The sequence below is a fragment of the Argiope bruennichi genome, chromosome X1, assembly GCF_947563725.1.
Source record: "Argiope bruennichi chromosome X1, qqArgBrue1.1, whole genome shotgun sequence".
In the NCBI taxonomy this organism is placed as follows: Eukaryota; Metazoa; Arthropoda; class Arachnida; order Araneae; family Araneidae; genus Argiope; species Argiope bruennichi.
Window position 1 is genome coordinate 75,350,830 of NC_079162.1, and position 12,995 is coordinate 75,363,824.

A 12,995-nucleotide genomic window follows, 5' to 3' on the forward strand; every position below is an offset into this window, starting at 1 on the left:
TTAATTGATGTCTTTGTTAAAGATTACAATGAAACGGGGAATCACGGTAGTAGCAGAGTGAACATGTGCTATTCATACTAATACTTGAAGATGAAATTCATTCAAAGTAAATCTGAAGCAATTTAATAAAATGTGATTGAATTGTACCATTTTATTACAGGTAACATTTCAGAAAAAGAACCGTGAGGAAATCAGGTTATGATATTAAACACAAAAATGTTCATAAAAATTGCTTGTAAAAAGATATTCTTTTCAAAATGACAGCCTAAAACATATACATTTAAAAAATTTGGAGTTTTTTCAAATATTAGCATTACAAAAATTATTAATAGTGTTAATCATATTTAAAAATATTAAAAAGTTTTTTTTCTTAAAAATTAGAAATTAAATTCTTTTTAAACTTTTGCAATTTAAATAGTCCAAGCGAATTCTACTTTTCCCTAGGAAAAAATACGTAACAACCATTTTATTCTTTTAAGCTGTTGACCAATTTGTACAAAACTGGCCTCTGAGTTTTACCCTGAGTGTTAGAAGATTATATTAAATTTTCAAGTTTAGATGAAACACTATTAAACTTAGAGGAAAAATATATAACAGTCCTTTAAAGTGAATCTATATTATAAAGTCCCATAAACTGAGCTATAAAATGTAATGATAAATTAATGAGATCAGGAGCAAATTTGAAATAAATGAAAATTTGGAAAAAGCATATTTTTCATATGAGCTAAATTTTTGAAATTCCATTCAAGTGCATGTTATATAGAAAGAAATAACTGGTAAAAGTTTAAGACAAATATTGGCATTATTTTTTGAACGTTCGACTCTATTGGGAATAAATCCAAGGGTATCGAAAAATGGCTATAAATACTTTTTAATCAATAGGAATCTAAGAAACAAAAAAAAAAAAAAAAAAAAAAAAAAACAATCGACCCTAAAAATATTTTCTACAATTTCAAGTGGTATCATAGTAATAGTTTCAAAAATTTGTGAAAATGAAATTTGAAAACAAAAATAAAAAAGTCCTATATTTAAGTGATTGATTCTCAAGAAAATGAAAAATTAGGGATAGCGAGAGTAATGATAGTAGTAAAATTAAAATCCTCTTGATAATTGAAACAAAATGCTAAATGCAAATTAAATTTTCACCACTTTTGTTAAATTTCACTTCGAATTTATAGTGGATTGTATTTTGAAAGTGATTAATAATGCACACAAATAAAATGCAGATTTTTGTACAGAAAATAAATTAAACAAATCATATCTAAATATAAGGAAATTATCCTAAAATATACTTTAATTTCTTCTAGATAGGATTCTCTGAATTAGGAAACAATTTAAAAAAATGTCTAAAGAATCAGTGCAAAAATTTAAGATGAAAATTAGTAAAAAAAAAATAAATTTGAAGGTTGCTAAGTTGATACAAACATATGCATCTTATCATTCCCTATAGCATTAACTTTGGTTTATATTCTGTTTTGCCTTGGTTTCATTGAGAAAAATGGCAATCAAATTTGGAACATTTGATTCTTATACTTTCTATCACTCACAATTTTTTTTAAAGCACCTATCTGTAAACTCGGATATTTACAAAAGATAGACTAAGATAGAATGTGTTGAAGCACTGAAAAGTGTTTTCTTGCCAAAAGTGACATTTGATTCAAAACAGACATAATCAAAATCTTAAAACAGACAATTCATTATTTTTGCAAAAGCATTTTGCCTTATTTCATGGCAATATTTAGATGACTTAGTCCCTTAAATATAAATAAATAAATAAAACTGTTGTGGGCGAAATAGAGTTAATATCGCTTCATATCTCATTAAAAATTCATTCTATCAATTTGAAATTTTAAAAAAATTTGGGAAAAAATTACTTTTCTTTTTCCTTTCAATTTTCTTTGAAAAAAATCCTTTCAATTTTGAGCTCAAAATTAAAAGATCCTACAGTTATTAAATGTAGGAATGCTCTTAAAATGATATTTTCAAGCTTTTATATAGATGTTTTTATTCCAAAAGCTTGGATATACAGTTTTAAAAAGTTTGTCAAAGAATAATCGAGGTATATACTCCTCTATAAAATGAAAACGACATCAATTGGTGAGGCTTCATAATTACGATGTAAAATTTTCATCATTCAGTGAAAAGATATCTTAAATTAAGTCTCTAGAAAAAAACAAAGTGTAGGAGATACAGATTTTGAAAATTAATATACATTAAAAAAAACATTTATTTGCATTAAATATTACTTATATAATTTGCAGAAAAAGTGTAAATGCGTAGTATGATTTTAACAAGTTTATATTTCTAAATGCTTTTCTTCATTTTTAAATAATATTTTTAATGAAAAGACAACTTGTAGTGTGGTGTCTTTTGTAAAAATGTTGGAATAAAGAAATATATGTATTAATCAATTTAATTCAAAAATTTTAGTTTAAAAATTTAAGACCTTTAATGGAAATGTTTTTTCCCTTTCCAAGATTCGGTAGTTTTTTGAAAAACGAATTTAGATCAGAGTTAGTTTGAAACTCACTACATATTGCTAATACGAAAAAAAAAAGAAGAAAAAAAAACGAGGCTGTGAAAAGCAGGGGGGGGGGGGAGAGTGGTTAGTCAATAAGATAAGATTGCCACATAGATTACAATCCAATTTCCCTACTGGGGTAATTGAAATTCCGCAGCTGGGAAGGAAAGGGAGTAAAATATACTCTTTTTTTTTCCAACTCGTGTTTCTCACTCTATCGTGTGAAGCTCATATTTTTTAAGTAATCTTTTGACGAACAGAGATAAATTTTTGAGAAGCCATACTCTGAATAATTAGCCGCTCGGAGGGTTAACAAATGTAAGCTGGGAGTAAATACAACTCCCAAATTTAAATTAACAGATTCAAATTAACGAATGAATTAATTCGATTAACGAACATTCTATTTTAATGCTGTATAAAAGCCCCATTGGGACAAACTTTGTAATTTTGAATGAAGGCCAATTCCCAAATGATCTATTTATCCACCAAAATTTTTTTCAAGTATTTTTATACTATTGGTATTGTATGTGTTTTTGTGACTATGGCCTTTAAACAATATTAGTATTTTTATTAAATTTTCAATAAAAGCTTTATTTGAAACATTATTCATTAACTAAGCTATGAAGGAAATATACACAAAAATGTATCAATTAAACTACATTAAAATGTAAATTTTACCTCTTAAGGAAAAATAGCATGCATCTTTGACCAGGTACAACTTTTTTATTTAAAATATCAGTACATGGTCTGTTTAAGTGAAGAAGGCAAATTATAAACAATTTAAAGCAATATTTAAAAAAATAAATTCAGATAAAGCATTAAGCAGTTCTTTAATTCTAACTATTGCATGAAAGCACACTACATTTAAAAGAAGTACTATATCCTAAAATACCTAAAAATAAATTTAAATATGAGAATAAAATCAGCAATATTATTACACAGTATTTAATCAAAAAGTACCTGGTTCATCTGATCCATCTTCACAATCACAATAATCATCATTCACAAAGCTAAATGGAATAGTATTGGAACCATCAATACAACTAAAATCTTGATCAGGAACATAAAAAACTTTTTCTGAAAGTGAACAAAAAATGATTTTGAAAACATATTTGTATATTAAATTTAAAAAATAATTAAAAAGTTATTAATCCTTTAGTTATTATTTTTACACAAATACAACACAAGATCCATAAATCAAGAAAAAATTTCATAATTCAAAATTTAATAATGATAAGGAGATGCATTCAACAAAAAGTTTTTTGAATTAAATATGATATTTTATCAAGTAATCACACTTTTGAAGGATATTTATATTTCCTGCAAAAACATGGCATTTTTCTAGTTATACTTTATATAGGGGAAAAAGCATGATTAGCTATCAACTTAAAGTCTTAAATCAATAGCACTGCTGTCAAAGAAGGCATGATACTGTTCACACCATCATATGCAACATTTCTTTCAATATGGAAGCCTCATGTTGCTAGATAGCCTCTTTAAATGCTGACAGTGATACAAGTTGATTATGGAACATTTGACAAAAAATTCCCTCACAACTTAGAGTCATAAGATATCAGATTGGAAGATCTAGGAAGACATGCAAATGAAAAAGGAAAACTGAAAACATGATTCAAAACAAATATTGAGCATGGTTTTTGTTGCAGAGGTGCAACAATGTGGTGATGCTCAATCTGATATAAAGATGACTTCATGCAGTTATGGAATAATACCTTTCCAAAGTTACAGAAATTAGCTTGAAGGGGGAAGGGTGAGTAGGCTTCATCTCATACCAAACAATAGAGAGAAAAACTAGAAAGGAAATCAGATTGCAAAAATTCAAAAAAGAATTTAAAAATTCCTAAAAACCAAAAGTAAATAATGTAACTTAAAAGAGTTTTATTACAAAAAACTTTTAATAGTTCTACAATAAATTTTTCTTTACCATTCTGTTCCCTGTTTGTAATTTATCTTGATTTGATTTAGGTGGGAAAATGTATGATGCTATATTGCAAACTTATAATGAATAGTGTAGTAATCGATTTGCAAATTTCCAACATAATAAGATTCCTTAAAATTCCATAGCATATTTCCACTAATAAACTATAATATTTTATAGTAGACCAAACAACAATACAATTTTTCTTATTTCAAAATTATTCAGTTTTTCATAGTTTTTTTTTTTGTGTGTTTTTTGTTTTGTTTTGTTTTTACCACCTATTTTAATAGCAGATTAAATTTCTATTAGAACTCAGCACACTCCATAAAACTCATCAACCCAGATATTTATAAAATTTGGCACAGTCATACCATTTATAAATATGTGGAAAATACCAAATTTCATCCAGATATATCTCTGATTTTGAAGAGCAGTTATGTAGCATTTTCAAAAATATATCTAAAATTTTTTCAAAGGAAATTTTTTTGAACTGCTCTAGGAACTTTACTAATTGAACTATAGAGCTAGAAGAAATGTCATTTTACACAATATATTATAAGCAAATATACAAAATTGTTAAAATCTAAATAAATCTTTTTGTTTAATTTTTTTGAAAAGTATATATTTTAAAATTTATTCAATGAATTGTTAGCACTGTAAAGCACCTGGCAAAATTCAAATTTGGAGATGGCTATGGATTATTTGCTTAAAAAGTATTAAACTATAGCTTGATTTTTTATTAATATCCTGTATTTAACTGAATAACATAAGAATGATAATTTTTAACTTATGTGAGAACAAATGCAATTGCAAATCTGATTAAAGTAATGAATCTAGAGCAGAATTTTTTATTTTGTAGTAGGATAAATTTATCAACTAATTGTTCAAAGATCATGTTTGTTTGGCATATATCAATTTCAAATATATTATAACTTCCTCAAGTGGAAATTACAAGATTCATTTTTGTCAGAACATCCTCATCTGACACTCATAAAACATCATTCTTTGGATATAAGAATGATGCGCATGGACCAGATAGATGATGAAAAGTAATTTTCACTTCAATGAAAGTTTTTTATTTTTATTTATTTATTTATTTTGTGTATGTGTGTAAAATACCCATGTCTTCAGTTTCCTACACAGATAACTGAAATGAAGCCCGATATGTCCTCTAATTTAAGTTCATATGATATTTTAACACATCTTTTTCCTAACCCTTCAAATCATCTGAAAAATATTCATCAATAATTTAGGGAATAAGTACAAAATGTGGTAATATTTCTTGGATATTCAAATAAAATATTATATTGATGAAAATGACTTTTCAAGAGCAATTATGATTTAGCCTCTAGACTAAAGTCTAAGTAATATTTTCAACTGTACTTTCAAAATGTTGTTAAGGGGTTTTAATTCTACTTTCATGTAGTTCCCTATTCTGTCATAAGATCCTTTTCTAGGTGGAAAAGCACCATTCTCCTTTCACATTAAAATCTTCGTTATGAAAATATTATTTCAAAAGTTTTTCTTATTTTTACATTGGGTGGCAGACTTACTTCAAAAATAAAGAATCTTGTTTGGTGGTTTTTCATATTTGGATGCCAGAAATACTGTTGTATCAGCACTATATATATGTACTTTCCAAAGACCACATTTATTTGAAATAATATTTTTAATTCTTAGTATTTTTATTTTATGAACTTTTATAAAATATATTAAAAAATACAAAGTGTGAAATATTTATCAGAAAGTTTTTAAAGAATGATCCAATAAGTATAGCCAGCAGATTGCAAGTCTTCCAGTTAAGCATTCATATTTATTTCCAGGGAAGTGTAAATATAAGTCTTTTATATTAATTAGCTGAAAACAATGAATTAATGAAAAACTCAGTTTTAACCTATTTTAATAATTAACAAATCGTTTACAAGTTTATATTTTTCCAGGCAATTTACAACATTATAACTATATTAATCTAAAAAATTTTATAAATGTATATCTAAAATTCTTTTCTTTCTTTCTTTTTTTTTTTTTTTTTTTTTTTAGATAATGACAAAATATTTTGTATATTAGATGATAATATATTATCATATAAGTAATATACTAATAATAATCATTAAAAAGATTTTTACAAGTAATATACTAATAATATTCATTAACTGTATGATAAATGCTATAAAATAATACTCTCCCAGCTCTATATTTCAATTAAGAGAATTCTTAAAGCAATTATAAAAAAAATTCTTAATAGTTTTTGGACAATTTTTTAAAATTTTACATAGCTTTAATTCAAAAATGATTTGCCATATATCAATAAAATTTTGCATTTTTCAGAATCTGTATGAATATTATACATGAGCAAAGTTTCATGAAAATCTAAGACAATAAGGTAAATTTTTGTTTTCCAATCGTGTTAATACAACCTAGAATAAGTAAACCTAGATAAAGATTGTTTTTACATGTGTTATTGATGCATGATTTGTATAGATATTTTCAGCATTCATATAATTTAAAGGTGATACAAATCAGGTAAAAAACCATCTTTTTTATACATATCCTGCTCAGTGAAATGTCTGATATTTAAATGCCATGAGATAAAAAAAAATATCAGAGATAAAACTCTAATTCCTTTTATATTCACGAGGTTGAAAAAATTAACCAAGCATCTACTTACAGAATATAGCATCACTATAGAAATAAAAACAGTCAAGATTATTTTCTAAAAATAATGTATAGCTGATTGTATTTCTGAAATTTTTGAATACATATATAATTGAGCGATTTCTTTTACGTTTAAGTGGGGCAAAAAAAAAAAAAATAATGAACTCGTATCTCGTCGGTAGTAAGAATAATACATCGAGTAATGTGCAATACATCAAATAAATAATTCCATTTTACTTTTAAATATTAAAACATCCATAATAACAAATCAGAAAATCACACATATGCCTATACAAATTTAACATGCTGGCTACATTTATCGTCAGGAAAATAATAAAAGTCAGCATTTCTGATTTCAAATTGCAATGACGTGTAATAACTGATCAACAGCTAGCATTATAATGATAACTCGTTTCCTGAAATTACTTTAAGCATTTAAAAAATTTTCTTGAAACAAAATCCAGAAAAACAAATCTAAAAGAGAAATATCAATAAAGCAAAGCAAAAACTTACTGGATAAATCTACACCTCTAGGTCTTAAAACTTCAACCGAGGCATTGCAAAATAAGACGACAAAAATATCTAGAATTAAAAACTTATAAAATACACTTTTCATGATAACTTTAATTAGACTAGAAAGGTAATTATTAGAGATATTTGGAACACGGTTTGTTCATTAAAAAAAAATTGCGAAATTATTCAATTAATACACCGCGACCGCCGCCGGATTTCCAAAACAGACCCAAACGGTCACAGTCACAGTAATTGTAAAGAGTACTGCAAAGTTTCGAAATAAACAAAGGATAGATTTTATAAAGCAAAGTTTTCTATTTTGTATTCATAAAACCATTTTCCGTAGATAAATTTAAGGACATGCACACAATGACTGAGTGGCAAATTAATTTAAATTAATTGAAATATACATCTTTACTCTCAAATTGTAAAATTCTCGTTTCTATGACGACGATATATCCTCAGAATTTTAGTGTCAACAAAACTGAAAGAATTTGCTGTTTCAGATTTATTTTAATGACGATTATCAAAAAACACTGTGAAAATAATTTCCTGAGATTTGAAATCGCAGCAATGTTTTTTAATGAGTTATTTCTGATGTGGATGACGTGGTATATTTCTACTGACTTATCGTATGTTTATTTTCCAACATTAAATACGCATCAATATACTTTTTAAAAAAATATAATGAAATTTATATAATATAATGAAAACATAATTGTTGCATAAGAGTTAGGTTTATTTTAAAGTAACCTTTTTCTTTTTTTACTACAGCTGCGTTGAATCTTTTTAGGATTGTTGTGTGAAACCTTTTGTGGTTTTAATATAGAACTGACGACATCAATTATTTATTGATAAAATATATTCAAAGCTTATATCATCAAATTTTACAATCAAGCCTTTGTCTTAAGTAATGGTTGCGTCGATTTGTTGCTAGACGCATTCCTAGCCATTTTATTGTGAAGTTGATAATGCCTCCTTCCATTGAAACTTCACAATATGTTATGAGCCTAGCTTTTAATCAAGAACCAAATAAATATCTCATGAAAAAGAGCATAACAATAAATTGCAAAAAAAAATCTTATTTTTTTTCCTAAGATTTGAACCTAATTTCAAAAATATGCGAAGTATTTCTCCTCTACGTTTCTTCATCAGTGAAATTTACAAGTTGCAACATTTTTATTTACAATGTGGCAGCATTTATTGTTGATATTCTTATTTGATTTTTAATTATGTTTCATATTTAGGCCAAAAAGCAAGAAAAAAATGTTTGATTGTGGCGCTAAGAATTGTTTACATTCTCGTCGATATTGACGGAATTTTCTTCTTTTTTGATAAGCATATTTTAATGTTTTAAAACAGTTTTAAAGATATAAGGAAATGTCATCAGCAATAAATAATTATGTGTGTATTATTAAAAGTAAAAATAAAACATTTCGTATTTAAAAAACTGACGCGAGGAAAGAAAAAATAAACTGTTTGGAAATGCTAATCAAGTAGAATTAGGAAAGTAATTCCAATTAATTTAATTTTAATTGACTCCTGAAACTGTTTCATGAAATCACTTTCATGGTAAAGCTTATGTTCCTTAATATTTCTGATTCGGAAATGCATCAAAAAGTCATTTTATTTGGACAATTATCTATATCACCTCTGCACGGGAAAAAGAAAAATTTAACCTGAAAGTGATGAGAGGAATCTTGCAATTACAGGTAATTTGTTCATTTTGTAAAGTGTTTTTATTTTGAAGTTGTAATTAAAATTGTGAAGTTTGCTCTATTTTATATAGTGAAAATTTCGTTAGAAATTTAAAGCCTTATTATATATTTATTAATAAATGATGGCAATATGATAATTTGATTCATAATTTTTAAGTGGTGTTTTTAAAAATAATTATAACTATCAATTATTTTTTCTATTATGATATAAACTTCTCTAAAATTATTCTTTATTAACAATGCCCTTTACATTTATTTCAAAATCCTATTTACTTGTTTATTTCTTAACATTTGCCTCTTTTTCCTTTCTCATAGTCAAATAATAACAAATTCATATTAAATCATATGTTAGTTATTATCCTGTAATTGCTATCAAGCTTTGAAATCTTTTTGTAACTTCATAAGTCATCTCTGCTAGTAGAAATTAAAGGTATAAGGTTTTGCAGGGAATAACATGAAATTTTACTAAAAAGGCAATGTATTGACTATGTACTTTATTCCATTCCTGTCCATAGAAAAACTGCTTATTTATGGTCTCTCCCTCCCCCCCCCCCCCTCCCATCTTTCCAACTAAAAAATTTTCTTGGTTTTATTTGTTATTTCAAATTTATATATAAATGAATTATGGTTCAGAGTTCAATTTGAAATTAATGTTCTTGTATCTTCATATCTAATTGTCTTTTTTATATTTTCTATTAATATGAATAAATTTATTTAAATTATATTCATAGACAAAACTTCAACTTATTTAAAAAATTATTTTTATTAAAATAATTTGAAATGATTAAATATAAACAGTACATATTTTTTAAATATTATAATTATGTAATAAAAAAATTAATTTAAAAAAAACATGAAAGATAAGAAAAAGATGTAAATTTTTCAGAATAGCACATACTATATTTTACTTCAGTATTTTACTGAATGGAACAATTATAACTCTTTTTCCCTTATTAACAATTAATCATTCAGATAAATTGTTTTACATAGTAGGGGAAAATACAGCTATTTTATAGTGTTTTTTTATTAATTCTTCAGCATTAATTGGGAAAGAGGTTGGTATTTTATATGTATTTGTAAAATATTCTTGCCTATTAATTCACTTAAATATATTTTTAAAAGATAAAGTTTGATTTGACAGGTGCTAACTGTTATGTTTTTTTAAAGATACATCAGATTATTAATGGACAAATGATTAAAATTGAAATATGTATAAAACTGTGCTTATAAAATTATTCATTTTGTTATTTATATCATATGTTATATCATGCCTCATAAATAATTGATCGCTGCAAAAACTTTTCTTTTTAATTTCCAGAGTTTGGAAATAAAAGATTATGTAATATTATGCTTCATAAATTGTCAGATTAAATTTATTGAAATACATGTGTAGAAACTATGAATCTCTTTCTTCATAAATTTAGAATTTTAAGAAACTATTATTTAAATGTTGTTTCTAAGTATTTATGTATTATTGAATTAAATAACTTTTATGGTTTTTTTTATTATATTATTATTTCAACAAAAATAATATAGTGTAGAAAAATTTTTGGTAAAAAAAAGCTGCCTGAAACTGAATAAGATGTATTTGTTATAAATTATTTTTTTAAAAGTGTGTGATACTCTGCTTAAAGTTTCATTTCTTTTCTATAATATTTTAATAACGTAGTTACATTTGCTTGAAGGATTCCATAGGCAAGTAATTCTGAAGTTTTTATTAAATTAATTTGTCTACCTGCCTTTTTTGGCTTATAGTGTGCCTGTATACCCTGTTATTATTATCATCATTCTATTTTGTATAACCACAAGCTTATAATATTGTCATCTGATTCATAACTATTTAAATATAAATTGTGTTCCTTTCAATCACAACGTAGTGATGAGATATATCTTAGTGGATTCTTGAAATCTGGCACAAAATAATACTATTTTAACAAAATCTGTAAATCTTAAATGAGGCATGTTGGCATTATAAGGACAAATTTTAACTATGTATTAAAAATGATAAATTTCTTTAAATGATGATACTTAACTACATGACCAAGTGGAAATGGAGAATTCGAAAATCTCATATTTTTTTCCTCTATCAATGTATGATATATTTATGAATATGTTGTATATGAGTAATAAATCCTTACACAACAAATGCAAATTAATCATTTCATATTTTTTCTTTCTGTCCAGTTTGATTTTTACCTTTGCTACAAATAATTGTTATTAATTAGCTTATATAAAGATTTTTAAATTCTTTTTTTTTTTAATCTTTTTCTAGAAAACCTGAATTTTAATTATGGCTATATGGATGTTTATTTTTTATAAGCACATTCTCAGTAAAATTCTATTCAAATTTTTTAAAATGCTAATTTTATTAAACTAATTTACTGTATTTTGGTTTGGAACAATAATTTGTAAAATGGTACTTCTATAAAGTATTACATATCTGTAACCTAGAACTCTTGTTTAATATTTTCTTTAATTCATAATGTACTTGCTCAGTTTCAAAGAAGATAACAGTGGCTTTCCAAGAATCTTTGATATATCTACTTTAAAAACTGGTTTATCAATTATTATCATCTAGATAATTTTTAAATTTAGAAAAGAAATCATGAAAGCTAAATATTAATGAATAAATGCATGTAAATAATTAAATAGCTTAATAATATTTTTCCTGTATAATTTTTCTCTCATCAAAATAACATCTTGAGGGAAGAGAAAATTTGTATTGCAAATAAGTGATGTTTATGAATAAATAATATGAATATAATATAATTTCATATTATAAATAATATGAAATAAAGGCTTTATGATTAATGAAGTTATATTTTTAATTTATAGATTGATGTGTTTATGTATATATATATATATATATATATATATATATATATATATATATATATATATATATATATATATATATATATATATATATATATATATATATATATATATATATTATAAACAGAAAATGGAAAAACTTTTAGTGTGAAATGTTGGATATAAGAAGGATATATTTTGCATATATATTAGAACCTCTCTATATCCACTGATGATCCCATTTCAGTTTAAAAAATGTTCTGCTAAACCATCTGATATTCCCCCCCTCCCCCCTTTCTTTCCATGAGTAGGAAAGCGAAGTATTCAGTAATGTTAAGCATAAAAAAAGAATTTTCTTAAGAATGTATGTATATGAAATTTAGCTATCAGAGTAGTTTTCTGTGTTGGTTTTGTTGTCTAATGTTTAAAAAAATCTGGAAGAAAATGCCTTTTTATTATTTTTTTTAAACTTTGGGTTGTGATGCATAGTTTAAGAAACCTAGATATACGTCATATGGAAAGCATACATGATGGGTAATGGTTAAGTATTTTTGTAAGAAGGTTAATGAAATAAAATGGAAATTTTTTTGTTTCTGTCCAGTAATAGAAATGAGTTGCCTATGTTCAATCTATAACTCATTTTTCAAACCAAATGAATGTTATCTTAGGGCAGGTGTCATGTTATTGAACCATGATTAAATTACCAGGATGATACGTAAGCTAGAATGATACTGTGATGTGTTTTAATATATAAAGATGTGTATTTTTACTTTTTCTAAAATTTAATTTCTTTTGTGTATGTGCTTTAAATTTTGTAACTAATTTTTCACTCATTTCC

The 12,995-nt window shown here is 25.1% G+C and overlaps 2 protein-coding genes across 2 annotated transcripts in view; one reads left to right on the forward strand and one right to left on the reverse strand.

Annotated features, from left to right (window-relative positions):
• Window positions 1-7,848, reverse strand: part of LOC129958276 (glucosidase 2 subunit beta-like) — a 44,102-nt gene extending 36,254 nt beyond the window's left edge. The window contains exons 1-2 of the mRNA XM_056070610.1: window positions 7,626-7,848; window positions 3,482-3,598 (exon numbers count right to left, since the gene is read on the reverse strand). Of these exons, the coding sequence (XP_055926585.1) occupies window positions 3,482-3,598; window positions 7,626-7,728 (220 nt within the window). The 5' untranslated portion in view covers window positions 7,729-7,848. The remainder of the gene's footprint in view (window positions 1-3,481; window positions 3,599-7,625) is intronic.
• Window positions 7,849-8,424: 576 nt separating this feature from the next.
• LOC129958341 (nuclear factor related to kappa-B-binding protein-like) overlaps window positions 8,425-12,995 on the forward strand; it is a 91,817-nt gene continuing 87,246 nt past the window's right edge. Inside the window, exon 1 of the mRNA XM_056070761.1 lies at window positions 8,425-9,337. The gene's annotated coding sequence lies outside the window, so the exon portion shown is untranslated. The remainder of the gene's footprint in view (window positions 9,338-12,995) is intronic.